Source organism: Nematolebias whitei, chromosome 17, assembly GCF_014905685.2.
Source record: "Nematolebias whitei isolate Nwh7 chromosome 17, NemWhi1, whole genome shotgun sequence".
Taxonomy (NCBI): domain Eukaryota; kingdom Metazoa; phylum Chordata; class Actinopteri; order Cyprinodontiformes; family Rivulidae; genus Nematolebias; species Nematolebias whitei.
The window spans coordinates 28,971,487-28,994,766 of NC_056514.1; the positions used below are offsets into that span (position 1 = coordinate 28,971,487).

The following is a 23,280-nucleotide window of genomic DNA, read 5'->3' on the forward strand; positions in this document are numbered from 1 at the left end:
GCAGCCAACAGCTGACTGGACGTCACACCATCCCAGAAGCAAAGCAGAAGCCTTTTGTTGGACGGATGTCTCAGCAGGGACGGGACATTTTGAGGAAGACAATCCAGCACTGGACGTAGGAGCACATATTTACTCCGTGTGTGACCAACTTTCCTCAGAGCGGCACCTCTATGTAAGACGACAGCACATCCTGGAAAGACCAAATGATCCAGAGGTTTGAGAAGTAGAACTGAAGAAGCAGCTGTTCAGTCCAGGTGTCAAAAAGTCCTTCAGCCCAGATGTTGTTGACCAAGTCAGTCAAGACGCTGATCCCAGCAGCTCTGTGGAAGAAATTCTCCTGTAATCCTGCTGTTTTCTTTTTATTAGCAGACCTCAGACATGCTTTACACCTCCAACATCCCTCAGCTCAGTGATCTGTGAGGAGGCTGTGGCAGAGTTGCATCTTCTTGAGCTCTCTCCCCCTCCTCGCGACTCTAGTGCTCTCTCCCCACCATCCGTTCCTGTGAAACGCCAACCAATGAGACGCTGGTATCCTCTGTGGGGACCTGTTCTCATCTGAGCTGGAGGTATAGAGACGGAGCGAGACGAGGGAGGGAGAGGTGCATGAAAAGGAGGAGGCAGGATTCTGTTTTGGAGCCTCTGACAGCACCATTAGACCCCACAGTGCCACTATCAGCCGGCAGCTTTTGTGTGCTGGTCTGCAAATCAAAGAAAGATGGATTACCTCCATGTCACTTAGTGAAAGCTTTTGTGGCAACTTGGGCTGCAAGCCTTTGTGGCGTTTTGCCACGAGAGTCTGGCTCAAGGGACACTATCAACACGGTTTTTGTGGAGAACTGATTTTTTGCTTTCAAACGCCTGAGCTGGGACAGTCGAACTACAGAAATAGCATGTTCTGTGAAAATGCAGTGTGAACGCTGAGTATGACCGCTTAAATTGGCTGAAGCAGCTAAAATTGAATTGTTAAAGCTAAAAGAGCAAAACAGTAGCTAAAAGCTAAAAGTTGAATAAAAGCAATAAAGCAAAAATGATAGCTAAGATTAAAGAGAAACACAAAATATTAAAGCTTTCAAAAGGCTTTTAAAAAAACTAAAAATAGCAAAGGTAAATGCTGAAAGTAGCAAAACGCTAGCTAAAAGTAACAAAATGCTAGGTAAAAGCAGAAAGTAGTAAAAGGCCAGCATAAAATTAAAAGTTGCTAAAATTAAATGTGGCAAAAACTGAGCTATAACTGGGTAAAATTAACAAAAAATAGATAAAGTAACAAAAGGCTAACTGAAAGCTTAAAGCTATCTAGTTAAAAGCTAAAGGTAGCAGGTTGGGTAAAAGACAAAAGGCAGTAAAGCAAAAGAGTAGCTCAAAGTAGCATAAAATAAAACAAGATAAAAGTACCAAAAAAGTTAACTAAAAGCTAAATGAAACAAAACACCTAAAAGTAGCAATTAGCCAAAAGCTAATAAAAAGCTAAAAGTAACAAAAGGTCAAAAAACTTACCGTAGCTAAAAGTAGAAGTCTATAAAGTAGCAGAACGGCACCTAAAAAGGGGACTAAGAAGATAAAAATACAGCTAATACACAGAAGTAGATTTACAAAATAACTTTTTTTTTTTTTTTTGAAGGAATGGGAGAGAGATCAATGTTTTTTTTTTATAGTGAAAAGTTTGTATATAAAGTTAAATATTTTGAAAAGTATAAAAGTTACAAAAACCAAACAGCATATCACCCATCTCCTGAATGAGCTGAAGTTTTTGATATATGAATGGCTAAAATCTCACAAAGCATGAAGTATTTAGATAGCAAATAAACATACAGAAACTTTAAAACTGAGTAAATGCTGAATCAGCGTTCACACACTGAGTCCTAAACCACTCCGGTTCTACGTGTCAGTGTCTCTGCAGTGTCCTGATGAGAGAATTAAAGCTCTGGGATTTAAAGGATAAGCTTGAAGATGATCTTTTAAGAGACTATAACACACCAAACATCTCATCAAAAAAAGATATCACTAGACGGTTATGATGCTCATCACTAACTCCATCATTTTACTTTTAAATGATGCGTTGAGAAGCTCTCATTAATGCTGATGGCATGAGAGAAAGGAGACCCCAGCCGATAAGGTCAATTAATTTAATTGTCTTTAAATATTAAATAAGTTGGCATCATTTCCCCCTTTTTATTTATTTATTTTTTCAGAGGAAAAACCTACATTGCAAACATTATTTATGTATAAAGGTGATTTTGCATGATAAAAGTAAATACCATCCCATATATGTCAGGGTCAGTTATGATGCAACACTTCTTACACAAAACTGTATTTTTTTCTGTGTTTTTAGAAGAGCCTGGGTATGAAACCAAAAAATAATAATAATTATGAATTTGCCAAGAAATGAAATAAACGCTTAATAGAAATCTTGGATCAATGTTTGATTTTGTACCTTGTGACTCAAATAACTTCACTGCTCCTGATCTAGACTGACAGTGTTGTCTAAAAGGCTCATTAAAAATCCCTAAACTGTTCATGGCTAATGCTGAAAAGTTAAAAAAATCAAACTAAAAGATGGACACATAAAGCTTATTGGGAAAATAATCAGATAGAAAAGGTGTTACAGTGTTGTTACAAAATTATATTTAAGCTCATAATTCAATCTAGCTACACAAAGATGAGAATAAAAGAAGGAAAAGTGAAAGTAAAAGACCATCCTGTTAGTATCTTCCCCCCTTCGTGGATCAGGTTCAGGTCTTGGTCGACGTCCACTGCTTTCCATTTTTAATGATCTCTCATTGTCTCGTCTTCTTGTAGTTCGTCTGTCTCTGCTTGTCGTTAACAAAGAGGCTTATCCATTAAACATGCTCACTATCAGCTCTGTAGTCCAATCTGGCTGAGTGAAGCAGAAAGAGCCAGGTGAAAGAAAATCCCAACTACATCACCCAGAATTCTCAGCTCTTTGTAATAGCATTTAAAAAAGGGGGGTGTCTAATTACTTGCTTTTCAATGAAAATCAACTTCACTAATCCAGGCTTAAACTGGGAGATAAAGAGGCTCTGGGGCTGATTTCATTCACTCAGCACGTACAGTCCCTGCTCTGTTCAGCACGTGTCCCTGTCCTCTGTAAACTCATTGAGGAATCAGGCCTCGGATCCTGACTGATTCAGCAGATGAGTGCTCAAAGTGTTTCTGCATCTCTAAATCCTCCGGGATGGAGAAGGCGACGGGACAAAAAGGCACGCCAGACTGGAACCAGAAGACAAATTGTGGTAAATCATCATGTTACGTTGAAAGTTGGAGCAGTTTTAGTAAATTAGTGAAAACAACGTTATATACGTGGTGATTTTTTTTGTTTGTTTGCTTTTTTTTGTGCCAGATTTTGTAACACTTTCATCTCAGTTACTGCATGGAAATAGACTTACGCTCATAAAGTATTACACTTTGAAGCAAAAATAAAGTGAGAACAATGTCAAATCTGGGCTGAAATAGGACGTTACTAAAAATATCAGCCCACTTTGTGAACAGAGCGGCTTGCAGGCCAGAGGCTTGTCATGAAGCAGCAGAGCAACCGAGTTCAGCAGCTCTGCCTTCCCCCCCTTTAATTTCAGGTTCACTACGTTGAAGTAGCTCATAAAATCAATGTGCACTTTTATAATCTATAACATTAAATAAATTATTTCTGAACTTACACTTAAAAAAACCCCTCTGCACTTTTGTTAACAGGTAGTTATGATTGATGGACGTGCACTCCTCCACAGGGAGGAGGCATCGATCAGACCAAGGCCCGATCTGTCAAAATTATGATCACAATGGAGTTTGATAATCTACAATAAACAGCAGGTTCTCCAACTAGCACCGCCCAGTGGTGACAAAAAGCACTACAAGTAGAACAGATCTACTCTGGACTTCTTTTCACACATGGGAGCATAACTCAGGCTTTAACAAAAAAGTTGTGTGAATGTTTATGAAGTATTCAAACTATTGAGATCCGTTTTTCTTATGTCAATTTTTGGTGCATTTCTCGTCCCGCAGTTTTCAAGCTATTTCAACAAATCATAAATCAAAATGTTCAGCTCTTTCAGGACAATCCTGCTACGACTTTTGGTATTGGTGCTTTAGCTTTTTGAAATATTTAGCCTTTTCTGTCATTTCCTTTCTCATAGGAAATGAACTGAGCTCACTTGACATCCTTCAAATCTTTTGATCTTTTTACAAACGTTTACAGCTCCTTTCACATTTTGTTCTGGTTCAGCTTCTTTGTGCAAATTTTACAGATTTTTTCCAGCTACTTTGAGCCGTTTCGTGCTCCTTTCACGTTCTTTCTGCTAACTACAACATTTTTTGTGCTGCTTCTAACTTATTTATGCTCATTTCAGCTTTTTATTATCCTCTCAGCTTATTTCTGCAAGTTTCAGCTTTTTCTATTTCAGCTACTATATACCGTAGCTGTTATTATGCTAGTTTAAGCTTTTTAAACTAATAACATTTTTTTTGCACTCATTTCAACATTTTTCAGCCTAATACAGTAAAAATGTGCTCTCTCCACTTCCTTCTTGCAATTTAAGTTTCTTTCTGCTTATTAGCTACTTTTCAGCTGTTTTTTGTTGTTAATTTCAGCTTTCATCAAATTTCTTTTTATGGTAATTTCTGCTTTTTTCCACCTAAATGGGCAGTTGTGTTCTTTCTGCCGTTGTCTGCTAATTTAAGCTTGTTCTACTTTTTCAGCTGCCTTTTCAGAAAACGTTTTGCTAATTTCAGCAGTTTTCAGATAAATTCAAGTTTTTCATGTTAATTCCTGCTAATTTCAGCCTAATTAACTTATTTATGCTAATTTCAGCTTATTATGCTCCTTTCAGCTTTTTATGCTATTTCAGCTACTATTTAGCTGTTTTAACGCAAATTTTAGCTTTTTCAGCTAATTCCACATTTCTGGAGCTCATTTTAGCTCTTTCTATGTCCTTCTCGTAGGTTAAACTTCTTTCTGCCTTTCGGCTACTTTTTAGGTTTTTCTTTTGCCATTTTGATCATTCTAACTTTTTTTTTTTTTGCTGATTTCCTAATTTGTGTGCTCATTTCTGCTTATTTAAACCCAATTCAGAAATTATGTTCTTTTTGCTTTATTCTACTAATTTAGGCTTGTTCTTTCATTTCAGCTACATTTTAGCATGTTTTTTTTTTTAGTTAATTACAGCATTTTTCCAGGACCTTCTTCTGCAATAAGCATTCACATTGCATTTTCACAGGAAATGCAATTTATCTAGTTCTAATTACCTATAATTAGTCAAATCACTTTAAAAGATTTTGACAAATAGACCAATTTGATTTGAACACTGAGATAATGCTTGAATTATTCTGCTGCAAACAGAACAAATTGTCATTTCTAAATAAAATGGTTTTAAAATGTTACACTGCAGCCCAATTCTATTTATTATTTAAATATCGATATTTGAAAATGTTGCTTTAATTGTGAGTTCATGTATGATAAATCTGTATATCCTAGAAGAACATTAAGTAACACTACATGGTATCAACTAAAAGTGCAATATTATAAAATTAAGCAGCAATTTCATTATTGATCAAGCTTAAGCAACATGACTGCATACAATAGTATTTTATTTTTCTTTAGCTGCTTTGAAAATATCAAAAACAGTAACACGTTCTCATCATTAGCATCACGTAAGTGGCAAAAACAAACAAACAGCGGAAATAAAATAGTGTTTAGACAAAATAAATCCTTATTATTTGCTGGTTTTTACAGCATATATTAACTTCATTACCATTGTAGCCAGCTGATGTCTGAAAAACTGTTAAATCATTTTTGCTTCTTTCTTTCCATTTTTATTTACAAAACCATATAAATAAAGCTAAGAAAATGAAACACTTCATTGTTAATTTGAACTTCTATCGCACCATAAAAAAGATGCAATTTTCCAGGAAATTAGTTTATGGTGATAAACTAACACTTCTCCGTATCTGGATAAACATTAGCTGTTAAAGACAAAACCTTTAAGCAAGGTTTGTGTTTACCACCTTTCAAAGGCACAGCTATTTCCATTTAATTTGATAATTAACATTTATTAAAACTTCAGATATAAAACTCAGTCAGTGCTCAAAGATCAGTTCATAACGTCATCGTGTCTCACTTCAGGAGACTGTTTTTCCCAACAGGAAGTCTGCGTATTCTTTCCTGCGCAGCACACGCTGCATTTTGAAAGTGTTGGATGAGGTGCTTGTGTAGGCCATCATCTTCTTACGAAGGTCCCTGAACGCACCTTCTGCCACTAGCTGCACCCTCATCGGACCAATGCTGCCTTTTATACGAAACGACTTGTAGACGGCAGAGCCCTGCTGAAGGCAAATGTCCAGCTAGAAAGAAAGAGAAGAAAATTAAAGGGAAAGAAGAAATTTATAAGTAAAAGCAAACACATTATTAGGATTAGTCTCACCTTATATCGCTGTTCCTCTGTCAGATTCCTCACATCTTTCAGCTCTATAAACACCTGGTAATGAGGATCTGAGCCGCCTATTGTGTCTCCTGCAAGTCAAGCATTTATAAAAAGAGCTGAACTGAACAGATTAAAAAATAAGCCCTGACAGGATATAACTGGTATTTTACCCAAGATGCCACTTTCTGCGCAGGAGTAGTCGACAAGCTGAGCTCCTGGCCACTGAGCAACGGCTCTCTTCAAGGCACTAAGGAACAACGCCTCAGACACTTTCTCACCTCGAACGTTCAGCATCTGACCCCGTCTGATAAACACCCACACGTTGAACAATTACATTTCAAACAGCATGCACTTTAATTTTAAGATTGTTTATTAGTCTGCAACTCTACCTGTACTGAAACTCCACGATGGGGCAATGGTTGTGGAACCCAACAACTCTCACAATGTCTCCAATGCGATATCTGTAACAGTGTGTCCGAGTGTCATCTGCTGTTCAACACACCTAATGTTCAGAAGTTAGTTCTACATTTTAACAGACCATAACACTGTCTGATGAACTCAGAGGGCAAGAGATGATTGTCTGTGATGTGCAGCTTTTTCTGGCTCGAGTGCAGTCAAATGAAACTATATTACAGCACCAGTTATGGCTGCAAAGCAATTATCAAGCACAATTTCTGTTCACATCTTTGAGTAGACAGACTCCTATCTATTTGCAGTAACCATTTATACCAAATGGAAAAAGGAGGACGCAAACGAGACATGAAGGATTGTGAACAAGGGCTTTTAAAAACAAAAACGGGGCCGGGAAAACAAAAACTCCATCATGGGTAAAGATTTACATCACACCCTCTACAATCTAAAAGGAAATACAGTGAACAGGCAACTTCAAATAAAACTAGGGAAACTGCATTTCCTGCGAAAATGCAGTGAGAGTGCTTATTGCGGAGGAACTTGCTGAAAAAACAGCTGAAATTGGCTAAAAACATGCTGAAATGTAGCTGAAATGGAAGAACAAGCCTAAGTTAACAAAAGAAAGCAGAAATAAATATTTGCTGAATTATGTTTAAATAAGCAGAAATGAGCAAAAAAGTTATGTATTTAGCTTAAAAAATGGCTGAAATTAGCACCAAAACAAGTAGCTGAAAAGGCAGAAAAAAGCTTAAACTACCAGAAGGATGTGGAATTAACTGAAATGAGCAAAAAAAAAAAGTGGAATTAGCTGAAAAAACTAAATTTAGAACAAAAACATCTAAATGGTAGCTGAAACAGCAGAAAAGACTGAAACTATTAGAAATAAGCTGCAAGGAGCATAACAAGCTGAAATTAGCAGAAAGGGGTTATTTAGGTTGAAAGTAGCTGAAATTACCACAAAAACTTGCATTTTTCTGAAAACAGATGAAATTTGCTAAAAATTGGTAAAAATGTAGCTGAAAATGTAGAACAAGCTTAAATTAGCAAAAGTAAGTAGATAAAGCACACTTTTGCCCAGTTAGGCTGAAAGAAGCAGATACGAGAAAGATCTGAAGCTCTCGACCTTGACCTAAGTGGCTTTAAGAATCTGTTGGACTCCTGGCAAGGACCAATGCAGACATGTTCCTGTTTTTAGTTTTTCTACAATCGCCTTATGATCTAGCTATTTTTGCCATCTTATTTTAATTTGTTTAAAAAAAAAATCTGTATGCCTCTTTTATATTTGTCTATTGTTGTGGCTTTTGTCCACTGTTGTCATCACTCTTTGTTGAAATCAGGTCTCTCTTGTAAATGAGTCCTTGAGGCTCAATGGGATTAACCTGTCTAAATAAAGGTTGAACGAATGAATGAGCACAAAAAAGGGAAATTTATCTGGAAAAAGCTGAAATTAGCACACATTAAAAAAACAGCTGAAAAGTAGCTAAAAAGCAGAAATAAGCTTAAATTGCCAGAAGGAAATGGAGCGAGCACATTTTTTTGTTGAATTAGGTTGAAAAAGTTTAAATTAGTGCAAAATATGAGGAATTATCTGAAAAAGCTTAAATTAGAATAAAAAGAGCTAAATAGTAGATGAAACTTGCAGAAAGAAGCTGAAAAGAAGCACAACAAGCTGAAATTAGCAGAAAGAAGTTAGAAGAAGCACAAAAATGTTTTAGCAGAAAGATGCTGAAAGGAGCACAAAACAGCTGAAAAAACTTCTGAAAGTAGCTAAAAAAAAAAAAAAAGTTTAAATTTGCACAAGATAGCTGAAAGAAGCTGAACCACAACAAAATGTGAACGGAGCAGTAAAAGGTTGTAAACAGATTTAAAGACTTGAAGGATGTAAAATGAGCTCAATTCATTTTCTTTGAGAAAAAAAAAGCAGAAAAGGCTAAATATTTCAAAAAGCTAAAGTTGCAATAATACCAAATGTCATAACAGGATTGTTCTGAGCTGAACATTTTGATTTATGATTTGTTGAAATAGCACAAAAATTGTGGAAGGAGAAGGATGCCGAAAAACATACGGAAGAAAAATGGATCACAGTCGTGTGAATGATTCATAAACACTCACACAACAAAAAAGAAAGGAAGATGCAGGTTATTGCTCTGAATGACATCACTTGTGTCCAAATGGTTTCTGAATCACCTAATGTCGCTTATATTTGAAGGATCAACTGAATTAAAACTACAACCAAATACACAGATTACTTGTTTGACTGTAAATGACCAGACCTGAAAAGTCCTGCAGCGTTTGTGATAACAAGCTCGTAACTCTCTCCCTCCTTCACCTCCTCCATCAGCAGAGTTTGTGGCGTCTCCTCGTCCACGCTGCGCTCTGGCAGGAACTCGCAGAACATCGAGCGAGGACACAGCAGGTATCGTTTGTTGGGCTCCTGAGGCCACAGGTTCACTCCTATAAGACCTGCAGGGGCCCAAATTAAGAATAGGAACTAATTTTACTCTAGCATGAGGCTTTCGATTTGGAGACGACTAATTTGGGCAAAAGTTTACCACTTTATTAACAGATGGACCTGAATTTATTCTATTTTTATCAGTTTAATGACCCCGTCCTTGGCTTATGTAACTGGACCAGTTCTGAGTTGTCGTTCATACAGTCCCAGGGGCAAGTTATTATGTGTTTGTAGGTGTTTGTACCTTCTGTGGCAGCATAAAATGGTGAATAGAAAGGCACTGCTTTGCAGTAACGCTCCCTCAAGATTTCGCCGTATATCTGATTGGAGCCTGAGTCCACCGCCAGCACCAGGTGGAGATGAGGCCAAAGGCGCTTGGCAATCCCCCTGAAACCCTCCTGGAAGTGGGCCCGGAGGTGAGCAGCCCTCTCTGGGTCTGGCTTCATCAGTGCTTCAAGTCTGCCCCTCACTTTGGCCTCGAGAGGCAAGGCTGTGCTGATTTTTCCTTGTTCGATGTCCTCCACTAGCTCCTGCCAACGCTCCTGTGGGATTAAAAGATGGAAATTTCCTTTATTTATTTATTTATTTATTTTTTATGAAACTCATTAAAAACATTTAAGTTCACAGACAATGAGTTTGAAAACTGACTCAAGACTGCATCAAACTTAACAAGAACATGACTGACTGAGACAGAAATGTGTGCATTTAATAGAAAAGCTAAATAACAAGAGTTCTGCTGCTTAAAATTTTTAAAAACATTATAATGAACATAAAAATTACCTATGTATTTTACAAAATGAATAACACATGCTACAAAAACAAATATCAGTTAGTGGCCAAAAAAAATTCTAACTTTTACCCTAACATTATTATTATTATTATTATTTTATTTAATTTATTCATTTCATTGCATTAAAACCATAACAACTCAAAAAAAATGAAAAAAAATGCATACAGTCAAAATAAAATGAAAGGCAGCAGAAGAAGAATTAATCTTATAATATCTGCCCCTTTTTTACCCTTACTGTCTTGTTACCAAACAAAAACAAAAAGCAAGATGTGCAACAACTTCAGTGATTTAAAAACAAGATCAACTAAAGAACAACATCATCAACTCAAACAATAACTTTAGTGGATTCAATTTGGAGTTTTTTGTATTCTGTCAAATAACTCTCCTTTAACATTCTCTTAAATATATGTTGAGATCTGGCATTTTTAAATGTATCGTCCAGACCATTCCATAATCCTATCCCCTGGATTACAGAGGATCGTTCTTTTAAACTAGTGCTAAAATAAGGCTTCACAAACATTTCTATCCCTTTAAGAAAATAAACACTCTCCCTTTTAATAAAATGTACTTGAATATTGATGGGCAATATGATTTTATGGGCCCTATACATAATCTGCAAAATGCTGTAATTGACCAAATCATAAAATTTCAATATCTGGAGTTGACAAAACAATATATTTGATGGATGTCTTAATTTTTGTCTGGTGATAATTCGTACTGCTCTTTTCTGTAAAATAAAAAGTGGGTTTGTAATTGTTTTACATGCTTTACCCCAGACTTCGATACAGTATTTTAAATGAGGAACAATTAGTGCATTATACAACATAAATAGTGCTTTTTCATTAAATAACTCCTTTACTTTGTACAGAATTGCTATCGATTTTGCTACTTTTGTTCTTAAGTTATTTATATGAGATTTCCATGTCAATTTTTCATCAATAATAACACCCAAGAACTTCACCTCATTAACTCTAAGAATCTCAGTTCCTTCTACCATAAATGGAGCATCAACTTTTCTTTTACTATTACTGAATATCATATAATATGTTTTATCTAGATTTAATGATAATTTATTAAGATGAAACCAATTTTGAATTTTCACAAATTCTATTTGTGTCATTTCAGCGTTTGTTCTATATCTTTACCCTGACAAAAAAAAGTTGTATCATCTGCAAATAAAATACATCTAAAAAGACCTGACACATTTACTAAGTCATTTTACACCTTGTTGTGCATAAAAATGATAAAAATGTTACAAAGAAGCATAAGTAACCCAACATAATAGTTCTCCTGACATTCGAGCGTGCACCTGTAGGGCTGTAAAAGCGTAGAAAACTGTGGAAGCAAAGTTGGACTCCAGCGTTCCCACACTTGGATCTTTCAGCGCAAACAGGAGGTGCAGGTATAGGGCGTCCTTCTCACTGGGAACCTGACGTAATAAAGAACATTTTCATAAAAATAAATATAAAACAAAGGGGCTGGCTAACACTTGAGACTTGCTGAGTGCACCTCAAAGGCAGGAGCTGGAGTCGTGTAGAGGTTAAGTGTGTGGCGGGACGAGGCTGGCGTGGATGAGTTTGGTCCGATGGGGATTCCCGCTTCAGACTGACGAAACGTGGGGTTGTAGAAGAATTTGGTGGTGCGCTGAAGGCTGTCCGTCTCAGGGAAGGCCTGTCGCATGGCGTCTAAACAAACAGTCACACCCTGATGGAAGAAACACGTTTATTCTTTATGTTTACATGAACTGCACGCATGGTTCTTACTAAGACAGACATCATTTGCCTCACCTGCATGAAGAACTCAGTGTTGGTATCTTTGGTGCTGAGCAGCATGCAGCTGGATCCGGACGTCCCAGAGGTCATGGCCAGAATCAGCGGCTTCTCAGCAATAATCACCTTCTCTTCTCCAGCTGCAACACGTCTGATGAGCTCTGAATAGTGCTCATATGAGGTAAGCGGGTGGCGAGCTCGGAAATCATCAGCATCTGATACATTACAAACGTTTCTATTTGAAGAATCTCAAAGTTATCAAAACATCATTCCAACATTACAGTGAAGATGTCATGGGTTGTGCCAACAGCATTTTTTTTCAGTAACACTGATAAAGAAGAAATACCGAGTACTGTAAAAAATCTTGCAGATAAAAGATCAGAAGACTGGATGGACATGGACATGACGTTTGTAAAGGATATAATTTTTTCATTTTTTTTTTTTCATTTAGCCTTTATTTATCCAGGTTAGTCTCATTGAGCCACGAGAACTCATTTTCAAGAGAGACCTGTTTTTTTAGGGAGCACATGGTGGGGGTTAAGGGCCTTGCTCATGGGCCCAAGGTGGGGCGAATGAGGGTGGGGGCAAGTGTGGGTGTTTCACCTACCCCACCCACATTTTTTGATGTTGTCGGGGCCGGGGCGTGAACCGGCGATCTTCGGATCACAAGCCCACCTCTCTAACCTCTGCGCCACCACTCCAATGAGTTATGTTATTGAACAATTTACAGATATATGTAATTTATCATTTTCAACAGGAAAATTTCCAGAAAATAAGAAAATAGCAAAGAGAGTTCCTCTTTATAAGAATGGTGAGAAAAGTGTGTTCACTAACTACAGACCAATATCCTTGTTGCCACAATTTTCAAAAATATTAGAGAAATTATTTATAACCAGATTAGATTGATTCATAGATAAACACAATAATTTAAGCAATAGTCAATATGGGTTTAGAGCAAATAATTCAACATCAACGGCTCTCATGGAACTAATAGAAGAGATAACAAATGCTGTTGATCAAAAACTATTGTGTTAGCATTTTTGTTGATTTAAAAAAGGCCTTCAACACTATTGACCACACCATTCTCCTTGAAAAACTGAATAAATATGGCATTAGAGGATTAGCACTACAGTGGTTATAGTTATTTGAATAATAGGAGCCAGTTTGTACAGGTAAATGATGTGCGATCTGAATTTTGTGTTAATGGATGTGGAGTTCCTCAGGGCTCTATGTTGGGACAAAAGTTGTTTGTTTTGTATGTGAATGATCTGGTTGATGTGTCAGGGCTTTTGAAGTGTGTTTTATTTGCAGATGATACCACATTTTTTTTGTTTGGGTGAAGACATTGAACGGATGTTAAACATGATAAAGGCAGAATTCATACAAATACAAACTTGCTTCTAACTTGATAAGTTATCATTAAATTTGGAAAAACAAACTACATGATATTTAGTAACAGAAACAAAATTATTGACATCCCATTTAAAATTGACAGTATTGAAATTCATAGAGTTGATGAAATAAAATTTTGGGGTGTCATTATTGATGAGAAGCTGACATGGAAATCTCAAGTAAATTACTTAAGAATAAAAGTAGCAAAATCAATTTCATTACTGTATAAAGTAAAAGAGTTTTTGAATGACAAACATTTGTATATCAATGTAATCATTGTTCCATATTTAATCTATTGTATTGAAGTTTGAGGAAAAGCATGCAAAACAATTACAAACCCTATTTTCATTTAACAAAAAAAGAGCTACAGTGCCTTGCGAAAGTATTCGGCCCCCTTGAACTTTTCAACCTTTTGCCACATTTCAGGTTCAAAAATAAAGATATAAAATTTAAATTTTTTGTGAAGAATCAACAACAAGTGGGACACAATCGTGAAGTGGAATGAAATTTATTGGTTGTGTCAAACTTTTTTTAACAAATAAAAAACTGAAAAGTGGGGCGTGCAATATTATTCGGCCCCTTTACTTTGAGTGCAGCAAACTCACTCCAGAAGTTCAGTGAGGATCTATGAATGATCCAATATTGTCCCACATGACTGATGATGATAAATAGAATCCACCTGTGTGTGATCAAGTCTCCATATAAATGCACCTGCTCTGTGATAGTCTCAGGGTTCTTTTCAAAGCGCAGAGAGCATCATGAAGACCAAGGAACACACCAGGCAGGTCCGAGATACTGTTGTGGAGAAGTTTAAAGCCGGATTTGGATACAAAAAGATTTCCCAAGCTTTAAACATCCCAAGGAGCACTGTGCAAGCAATCATATTGAAACGGAAGGAGTACCAGACCACTGCAAATCTACCAAGACCTGGCCGTCCCTCTAAACTTTCATCTGGAACAAAGAGAAGACTGATCAGAGATGCAGCCAAGAGGCCCATGATCACTCTGGATGAACTGCAGAGATCTACAGCTGAGGTGGGAGAGTCTGTTCACAGGACAACAATCAGTCGTACACTGCACAAATCTGGCCTTTATGGAAGAGTGGCAAGAAGAAACCATTTCTCAAAGATATCCATAAAAAGTGTTGTTTAAAGTTTGTCACAAGCACCTGGGAGACACCAAACATGTGGAAGAAGGAGCTCTGGTCACATGAAACCAAAATAGAACTGTTTGGCCACAATGCAAAACGATATGTTTGGTGTAAAAGCAACACAGTTCATCACCCTGAACACACCATCCCCACTGTCAAACATGGTGGTGGCAGCATCATGGTTTGGGCCTGCTTTTTATCAGCAGGGACAGGGAAGATGGTCAGAATTGATGGGAAGATGGACGGGGCCAAATACAGGACCATTCTGGAAGAAAACCTGTTTGAGTCTGCAAGAGACCTGAGACTGGGACGGAGATTTATCTTCCAACAAGACAATGATCCAAAACATAAAGCCAAATCTACAATGGAATGGTTCACAAATAAATGTATCCAGGTGTTGGAATGGCCAAGTCAAAGTCCAGACCTGAATCCAATCGAGAATCTGTGGAAAGAGCTGAAGACTGCTGTTCACAAACGCTCTCCATCCAACCTCACTGAGCTCGAGCTGTTTTGCAAGAAATAATGTGCAAGAATTTCAGTGTCTCCATGTTCAACACTGATGGAGACAAACCCCAAGAGACTTGCAGCTGGAACTGCAGCAAAAGGTGGCGCTACAAAGTATTAACGCAAGGGGGCCGAATAATATTGCACGCCCCACTTTTCAGTTTTTTATTTGTTCAAAAAGTTTGACAAATCCAATAAATTTCATTCCACTTCATGATTGTGTCCCACTTGTTGTTGATTCTTCACAAAAAATTTAAATGTTATATCTTTATGTTTGAAGCCTGAAATGTGGCAAAAGGTTGAAAAGTTCAAGGGAGACTAATACTTTTGCAAGGCACTGTACAAAAATTATTAGTAGGAAGTGCTATGGTCACCCAACAAATACACTGTATATTATTTAATCAGTTGAAATTATAAAAAATTTATTATTTGGTTGAATATAGTATTTTACAAGTCATGTATAAAGCTCATAAAAAATTACCCCCAAATATCCAATTAAAATGTGTTAAAAAAAGAGAGTCATTATAACCTTAAGGGAATGGAAAAGTTTGTAAAACCTCCATTTAGAACTAGTCTGAAGGAGCTGCGTTGTAATTCAGGGAATAGGATTATGGAATTGCCTTGATATCACCTAAATTTCTAAAACAATTTATATGTTTAAACAGATGATTAAGTTGAAATTGTTGGGAAAGTATGGTGCCATGTGAGGCATGCCTAATATTTTTGTTTTCACGTTGGAGATTGCTCAGTCCTAAATTGTTGTTTGTAGTTATTTTGTTTTTTTAAATAAGGGGTAGATATTATAAGAATTGTCTTCTGCTTTCTGCACCATTTTCATTCAATGCTTTTTCTTTTTAATGGATTTATTTTGTTTCTTTTAATTGTATGAATAAATGAATTTAAAGTGTTCTTGTTCTTGTGTAATACTGGCAAAATACCCAGGCTTCAGTTTTAAACAGAAATTGAATAGAAATCCACCATATTGTAGCAACATAATTACTACACTCTCTCATTAAGAACATACATACTCACAAGTCCTTCTCCTTACTTGTAATAGAGATGAAGTCGTACCGTCTTCCATAACTTGTGTCTGCGTTTTTACGCAGTCGCTTGAGCAAAGTCTCCTCCTGAACTTGCTTCACATTCAGCGTGTCTGCTTCAAGTTTCCTCCTCTGCCGCCTTCCCAACCAGCCCACAACCTTCATGGCTGCATACTGGCCCAAAAGGCTGCTCACCGTCCTGTTTTTACGCCTCACCCTGGAGCTAATGTCTCTCCAAATCAGTGCCATCCCGGACAGAGACAGGGCGCACACCGCAGCGAGCAGAGGCATTGCTGCAGGGAAGTTACAAAAAAGGTTACACAAGAATTGTTTGAGGCTGGTGGGGGCGCTGTCCATCGAAATTTCTCCGTTTTTATTTCAAGTCAAGGCAAACCCCTTTAGTTTCCTTCAGTACTCGTATTAGCGGCTCTCACATCATTTATACACATTATTACTGTGTTTTTATCTTCAGGATACTCACCCGGAAGTTGTTCGTTGACAGCAAAAGTCACAAATATAACCGCTAAACAAAGCGGCACTAGTACGTGAGTCCACGAAAAGCCCATTATAGCAAAAAATGTGATGTAATGATTCTCTGTTTGACACACTTTAAAATGACATTCACGTTTATTGCGCGTAAATGTTTCGAAAAGAAGGGCTTTCAGTTTAACTTTAGCAGCCGACTGAGCTGCTTCCGTGTTTGGGGGCTGTTCGCCACCCTGATTGGTCAACTTCTCGATGACGTAAGCAGATCTGTTCTGCTGAAGAACATACAACAATAGTCCATGCTCAATAATCCAGGTATACAATCCAACAATTTTCAGTCAAGTCATCTGGACAGTTTATTTTTTTGCTGAAACGTTTCACCTTCCATCCAGAAGGCTTCATCAGTCAAGGAAACACACAACAAAACTGATTATTCCCCCAAACAGCTTACTCCAAAGTGGAACAAACCAGTTATGTTGGTACTAAGATGGTGTCTTTGGCACGCCCCATCCTCCGATGCCGGCCCTCTTCCTCATGGACAGTCATGTCAAACTGGTTCAAAACAAAAATAGTCCATAAAAAGAAACTGTCCAGATGACCTGACTGAAAATTGTTGGATTGTATACCTGGATTATTGAGCATGCATCATGATAACATACAACAAATTATTTTTTTAACAGGTACATTTATTAAACAAGCAAAAGAGCTGTTGTCAGTATGAACATGCTGCCAGGTGTGAAGGAAGTGGGGATGAGTGTAAATTTTAGTGGAAAACTGATAACTGTGATTTTTAATCTAGAAGACAATAAACGTGCCCTGATGAGCTGTAGATAAAAAGAAAGAAAGAACACTGACTTTTGAGAACATCCCTTCCTAGATCATAAGCCAACAAACTCAAATCTATCACTGCTTTGGAACAAATACTGTAAAAATGTGTCAAACAGTAACAATGACCCACTCTGTTTCAATTAAACTGAAAAGTGGCCGGTTAATAATGGGTTAAATGATTCATATGTGCAATTTTCCAAGTCCAGGTAGTATTCAGTGTTGTAATGTAACAAAGTAGAAATACTTAGTTATTGTACTTAAGTAGAATTTTGACGTATTTTTACTTTACTTCGGTATTTACATTTCTAGCGACTTTCACTTTTACTTCACTATATTTCCTCAATAAAATGTGTACTTTTACTTCAATAAATTTCCCTTAACCATCTTAGTTACTAACTACTACAATTTTAAATTAGAAGAAATCTGATTGAGCAATGCCAGTTTGTTCTCCCAGTCCACCAGCCTCTCCTCCACCGCTTATGTGAATCCTGCAGCTACCGCTGTGAACAAGCTAGATGCATATACAGATAGTCTTTTTAATAAGTCTTTTTTGTTGACTCACAGTGGAGACACATCCCTGATAGGTGTGAAAATGACAGGAGCTGCTAAAAAGGAGAAGTTTGGTGTTCTCCAGGACATGAACTGCTTCAAGAGCATAGGAACTATTAGTTCCTGTGCTATTATATTGTCCTATAATAGATCCTATATTATTAATTAGTCAGAAGGAAATGAGCCATAACCAAACAGAACCAAGCTCAGTAAACAAGTCAACTACTCAACAATGTGGGCTTTCTAACAGCTTTGTTTATAAAGGTTAATAAAGGTTAATAAAGGTTAATAAAGGTTAATAAAGGTTGAATGAATATACGTCATTAGAATCAGACTTTTTAAAGAGCAATCTTTCATTGTTCAGTTCAAACTTTCCAAGTTTTTGTCACTGGATATTGCACCCAATAAATGCTGTTTTGGAAATTCTAACTATTTATTTTTACTTAGTACTCTTACTTTAAGTACATTTTAGAAGATAAATTTACTTTCGCTACTTAAGTACATTAAATGTCCGATACTTTGACTTTTACTTAAGTAAAAATTTTAAAGGCGACTTTAACATTTACCAAAGTAATTTTATGGTAAGATACTTGTACTTTCACTGAAGTTTCACTTTGAGGTACTTTATGCAACACTGGTAGTATTTAATTCAAATTAATTAGGTTTGGTGTTTAGTTTTGATTTGATCATTTCACACTGGACGAGTCATATGCGTCACAGATATTTAAGAACCAGTGCACAAAAATCTGGTGTCTTTTTGTCTTGAGGTGCCGCACGTGAAGAGCCCCTTTCCTCTACGGCTGTAAATCAATCCACCGATGCTCTTTCACCTGCTCTCCTCCACAGAACCTGAACACCACAGAAAACAGAACTACCTTTAAGGGAGAACCAAGCTCTCCAACAGGAAGAGCCGTTTTTGACTCACCTGCTTCATTTCCATGGTGATGGCTGAAAACACAAGAAGAGGTTAAATTGTATGATGGGCGAGAACTGAAGCGCACGCCACTGAAATGTTTGTATTGGACCAACCTGCCCAGGATGAGGAGGGCACCATTAAAGGCTCATCTACAGACACACTGTGGAGGATCTCAGCCAGCCAGGGCACCTCAGCTGGGTTGTCAACAAAAACCTCTTCTGGTTCATCCACCGACAACTCAACCTCTGTCAACAGAGGAGACACAGTCACAACTTTATAGATGAACAGAAACAAGAGTTTGAGTGATGCTGTTCCATCTAAAAAATATTTTCTCCTTTCAGCTGACCTGTTGATGAGCCCTCCTCCTCTTCTTCGGTCCAGACTGTGACAGTTTCCACTGCAGCACTGCAGTCAGACGTGGAGGATGTGAGGTAAGAGCAGCTGAGACTCTGTCTTAACCCTGCCACGTCACATATGTAGGCCTCTTTGTGGAAGTGGGAGGCTGATGAGCAGAAAAATCACACATTTGGAGTGACTGACAGAAGATCTAAACATAGAAGAACACGTCACTAATGAAGGAGCTGCGTCTGAGGTTGCTGACCTTGCAAGTCTTCCAGCTGTTGGATGCATCCAGCTGCAGCCCTGGTGCTGATGTGGAACTGGTGGGTGTTTCTGAGGTGCCTCAGGATGTGTTCTGAGTGGACGGCAGAACGAGTGTAGTACACCAGCTTAGGGAGGCCCAGAGAAGCAACAACACCAATTTCAAACCTGCAGCCCTGGAGATCAAAACGTCAAAAACAGTTTTTGAGTGAACGTACAAGAAATTCTTGTGCGCTGCTAGTTTACAGCTTTGAAAACCAACCTGGAAAGTTAGGTGGTCAATATCAGGCCAGGAAAAATCAAACATGGCACAGTGCTTTCCTTCCATATCCTTTAGGGGGGAAATCACATAAATATTCAAGACTGACTCAGTAAAAATAAATGTATATGTTCATTCTGCTCAAACACTCAGTAAAGTTTTATGTATAAAAACGCATGGACCACCAGATAAACATGAACTCCGGTTCCTGCCACACCAAGAAGGATTGAACTTCTCTTCTCCTTTTTGTCCTGCGTATAATCAACATGAGGGGGTAAAAATAAAATCAAAGTGCAAATATAAAAATAAATAAAACTAACTGCAGCAGGCATATTCATTCAATGAAGTACAAAGTTTATCTGATTTCATTTAATTCATGTAAACTTGGAGTCAGACCTGTTTCATCCTGTAGAAGGTCACAGCTCCATCCTGCAGCCTGCTGGACTCTTTAATAAACTGAAGGACGGCCCGGCTCTGAGACAAACCTCTCAGCTCGCTGTGCAAAGTCGGACTGTGTCGGAGCAGGTAGTCCCTGCCTCTGCGTTTAATCAGCTGACACACACACACACGTTCTTGTAAACTTACTTTTTGGGAACTTTGCATTGACTTCCATTCATTTTCTATGGCCTAACCCTGACCCTTACCCTAAATCTAACCATTGCTAGTACATGTCTAACCTTAACCACAACCTAGCTGCAATTCACACCTTAGTCCTAAACCTAACCCCTAAACCCCCATCGAGACTTCTCCTTCTGAGGACCTGCCTTTGGTCCCCATAAAGAGCAGTTGGTTCCCACAATGCATGATTTTTTTGTAAAATTGGCCCCTACAAGGTAACCTGAAACAAAAACGCACAAAGGTTAGGCCCAAAATTCTGGGACTAAAAACCAGATATTCAGGTACTGAGCTAAAAAATAATCAATCAATCAATCAATCAATCAATCAACATTTATTTATCTAGCCCTTTGCAACAGCCAACATGTGCTTCACAGTTCACAAGTTAAACACAAACAACAATAAAAACTAGAAAGTTCTTGGAGAAACTTTGACGGGGACTGCCAATTTATTATTAAATTATTACAAATAATAAATATCAATATTAATAATTAATACTAATTATTAATTGTTAATATATTATTAAGTTATTAATTATTTTTATATATTATTAACAAACAATAACATTCATATTAATAATCCATATTAAATATTACTTGTTAATATTACATATTAATTGTTAATATTAATATTTATTGGTATTGATAATATTAAGATGAATAATTAATAATTGATGTTATTATTACTAATAAATAATAATTTTAGGTGATAATAGGTAAAATTAGGTGCCTTTCATGCATTGCATAATGCACTGCCTTCCTTGCATGTTGAACCAAAATGGCTCCATAAGTTACTCAGTTTCTGTGAAGAGTTTTCTCCTATTCATTTCCTATGGGAAATTTGGAATCTTTGTTAGCAAAATATGTTGTCATGGTAACTGCGAATGCCAATAGAAGTAATAGCACACATCACGGGGCCGAGACGGTCGTTTTGATATAACTTTTGTGGGGGTAGACGCTGTGGTTCAGGCCGCATTAATGGAGATAGAAATGTAGACACCCTTCTGAGGTGTAGAATAATAGGTGCCTGCCATACATTTGCATGGCATTCCCCAACAATGCAATAATGCCAAAGCACCATGAGGTATTAAAATCCTGCCTGAATAAAAATGATTTAAAAAGTCTCAGATCAGTGACAGAGCACGAGTCCTGACGTAGTTGGTTCTAGAGTCTGGGTGCAGCGACTGAAAAGGCCCAGTTACACCAACGTTTGTATGTGAACTTTGAGACAAACAGTCAAAACGTACCATTGGACCTTAAGGTCCACTCATACTCACAAAAAGCTACAAAATCAGCTAAATAAGATGGCGCGAGACTGTTAAGAGCTTTAAAAATGAATAATAAAAGTTTAAAATCAATTCTAAAATGGACTGGAAGCCATTAAATGTGTCTGGATCTGTCTGTTGGCAAAGTATCTCATGAATCACTAAACATATCTTAATGAAGCTCTTGGAAACTAATTATTTGATGTATGTCTATCACTGTTTAACTTCTGGAGTCAACCCAATTCAAGATGTCTGCCACAGCTAACCAGGCTCATCCAACAAAAAAATGTCTGTAACTCAAAATGCATATACAGTACTTTGAGCTAATGTTTGATGGGATGTAGCTGAGAGTAATTTTACACGTAATTTTTAAACGCAAGCAGATGATTTAAATTTAACACTGAGGGGTAATATGCATTCCTTTAAGGAATGCTAGGCCTTTTATTCATAGTAAATAATTGCAGTGTTTTCTAAACTATTACCGGTAAGTCTTTATCTGAAACCTTGCAACGTTTCATTTATCGGCCATGACATTTTAAATGCTAATTCTAGCTTTTCCCCCCTAAGGATTCACTTTTTTGTGATTTACCCAAAAGGGGAAGTAATCTTCTGGAAGGAAGTAATGTTTTCTTTCCTGTTCCGCTTCTCTTCCTTCGTTGTCCGCCTCTTCTCTCAGTTCCTGATCTCCGACTTCAGCTTGGAGCGCCGAAGCTGCCAGCTGGAAGAGCAGAGCTTCCTGATGGTAGCTCTGTGAACACAGCACTTTCTGCCTCAGCTCTGTGAAGTAGAGCTGCTGCACTTTGCTGCTCCTGAAACAAGATAAAACCCAACGTTGACTGAAGCCTTTTGACCATAACCATGGGAAACAAGTACTTACAGTATTAGCAGCCCACTTCCCACGTAGAACTGGATTCTCAAAAACAAGATGAACGGGACCTGCAGGGACAGGGAATATTTACTGATTGGGAATTATCTAATGGATTTTTTAAAATCATCTACTAACCCTTAAATATCCTCTGTTCCATCTTTTGTTGAAGTATTTGCTCAATTTTTTTGTCAAATCAAGAAAGAGATATTCATTATCTGACAAAAACAAAACAAACGCATTAAATCTACACAAGGAAAACAAAGACAGAGGTCACGGTTTCTGTTTTTTGTAGGTTTTTTTTTTGCATCTCCTCCCTAAATCCCAGCGTTCCACAGTAAATGAAGGAAAAACATTTGTTCCCAAGATACCACCCTTACACCAACATACCTCTGAGGACACCGAGACCAAACACTTGGAGATCACTGACACCGAGCTGACGCAGCACAGAGTTCATGACCTCCTGACCCCTGGCTCTCACCTGTCAATCATACATCAGAAAACACAAACAACATAAAAGATATACATCTAACCCAAAAGCTTAAACTTTATCACAAGGATGCATTGTGTCTTCTAACTGTTAAACTCACGTCGTTGCATTACTTGTAAATACAAAGAGCTTAAAGAAGCTAATTTCAAAGTGATGCATTAGGAGTTATAAAACGTCCTGAAGCCGACTCACGCTGACAGAACAGTCCAGGTGCTGCTTGTTGGGTAGAAGGACAGAAACGTGTCGTCTCCGTTTAGTCTTCATCATCACTGAGACTTCAGCTCGACTCTGCTCCTTACATCCTGCTCCAGTCCTCCCACCCAGAGCGGCCGTGCCTCCCTCCTCCTCATCCTCACACTGAAACATGTGAGTTCATGCAAAAGATTTAACATCCGCTAATTTCTTTACACTTTTTGCTTCAAGAACTAGTTTATAGTTTTTATAATCCTCAGGATTAGAGATTTATTTTGAGT

At 37.6% G+C, this 23,280-nt stretch overlaps 2 protein-coding genes and 1 long non-coding RNA gene across 3 annotated transcripts; all 3 read right to left on the minus strand.

The window, feature by feature from the left end:
- Nucleotides 1-5,963: 5,963 nt before the first annotated feature.
- On the minus strand, nt 5,964-16,501 carry ghdc (GH3 domain containing). The gene is made up of 11 exons (XM_037691073.1): nt 16,417-16,501; nt 15,944-16,228; nt 11,869-12,065; nt 11,591-11,785; nt 11,391-11,510; nt 9,536-9,833; nt 9,113-9,302; nt 6,818-6,889; nt 6,599-6,732; nt 6,429-6,517; nt 5,964-6,348 (listed from the first exon to the last, which is right to left on the minus strand). Exons 1-11 carry the CDS (start codon nt 16,499-16,501, stop codon nt 6,127-6,129), a joined length of 1,887 nt encoding a protein of 628 aa, XP_037547001.1. The 3' UTR covers nt 5,964-6,126.
- A 2,066-nt stretch (nt 16,502-18,567) lies between these two features.
- On the minus strand, nt 18,568-18,845 carry LOC119423901. The gene is made up of 3 exons (XR_005187482.1): nt 18,828-18,845; nt 18,724-18,746; nt 18,568-18,647 (listed from the first exon to the last, which is right to left on the minus strand). It is a non-coding gene; the product is annotated as an uncharacterized LOC119423901 (long non-coding RNA).
- Nucleotides 18,846-19,031: 186 nt separating this feature from the next.
- LOC119423505 (FERM domain-containing protein 6-like) lies at nt 19,032-23,173 on the minus strand. The gene is made up of 10 exons (XM_037690902.1): nt 23,000-23,173; nt 22,708-22,798; nt 22,456-22,535; nt 22,330-22,388; nt 22,042-22,261; nt 19,970-20,125; nt 19,759-19,824; nt 19,577-19,645; nt 19,316-19,490; nt 19,032-19,216 (listed from the first exon to the last, which is right to left on the minus strand). The coding sequence occupies exons 1-10, from the start codon at nt 23,171-23,173 to the stop codon at nt 19,032-19,034; spliced, it is 1,275 nt and encodes a 424-aa protein (XP_037546830.1).
- Nucleotides 23,174-23,280: the final 107 nt, after the last annotated feature.

Bases quoted from the DNA above. Each gene is read 5' to 3' on its own strand.
- ghdc (XM_037691073.1), bottom strand. From the start codon at position 16,501: ATGGGCTTTTCGTGGACTCACGTACTAGTGCCGCTTTGTTTAGCGGTT. The intron at 6,890-9,112 runs GTCTGGTCATTT...ACACTGTTACAG, and splicing joins AACGCTGCAGGACTTTTCAG to ATATCGCATTGGAGACATTG. The intron at 6,518-6,598 runs GTAAAATACCAG...CTTGACTTGCAG, and splicing joins CGCAGAAAGTGGCATCTTGG to GAGACACAATAGGCGGCTCA.
- LOC119423505 (XM_037690902.1), bottom strand. From the start codon at position 23,173: ATGTTTCAGTGTGAGGATGAGGAGGAGGGAGGCACGGCCGCTCTGGGT. The intron at 19,825-19,969 runs GTCTGACTCCAA...GATTATACGCAG, and splicing joins CCTTCTACAGGATGAAACAG to GACAAAAAGGAGAAGAGAAG. The intron at 19,491-19,576 runs GTTGGTTTTCAA...TTTGATCTCCAG, and splicing joins TTGACCACCTAACTTTCCAG to GGCTGCAGGTTTGAAATTGG.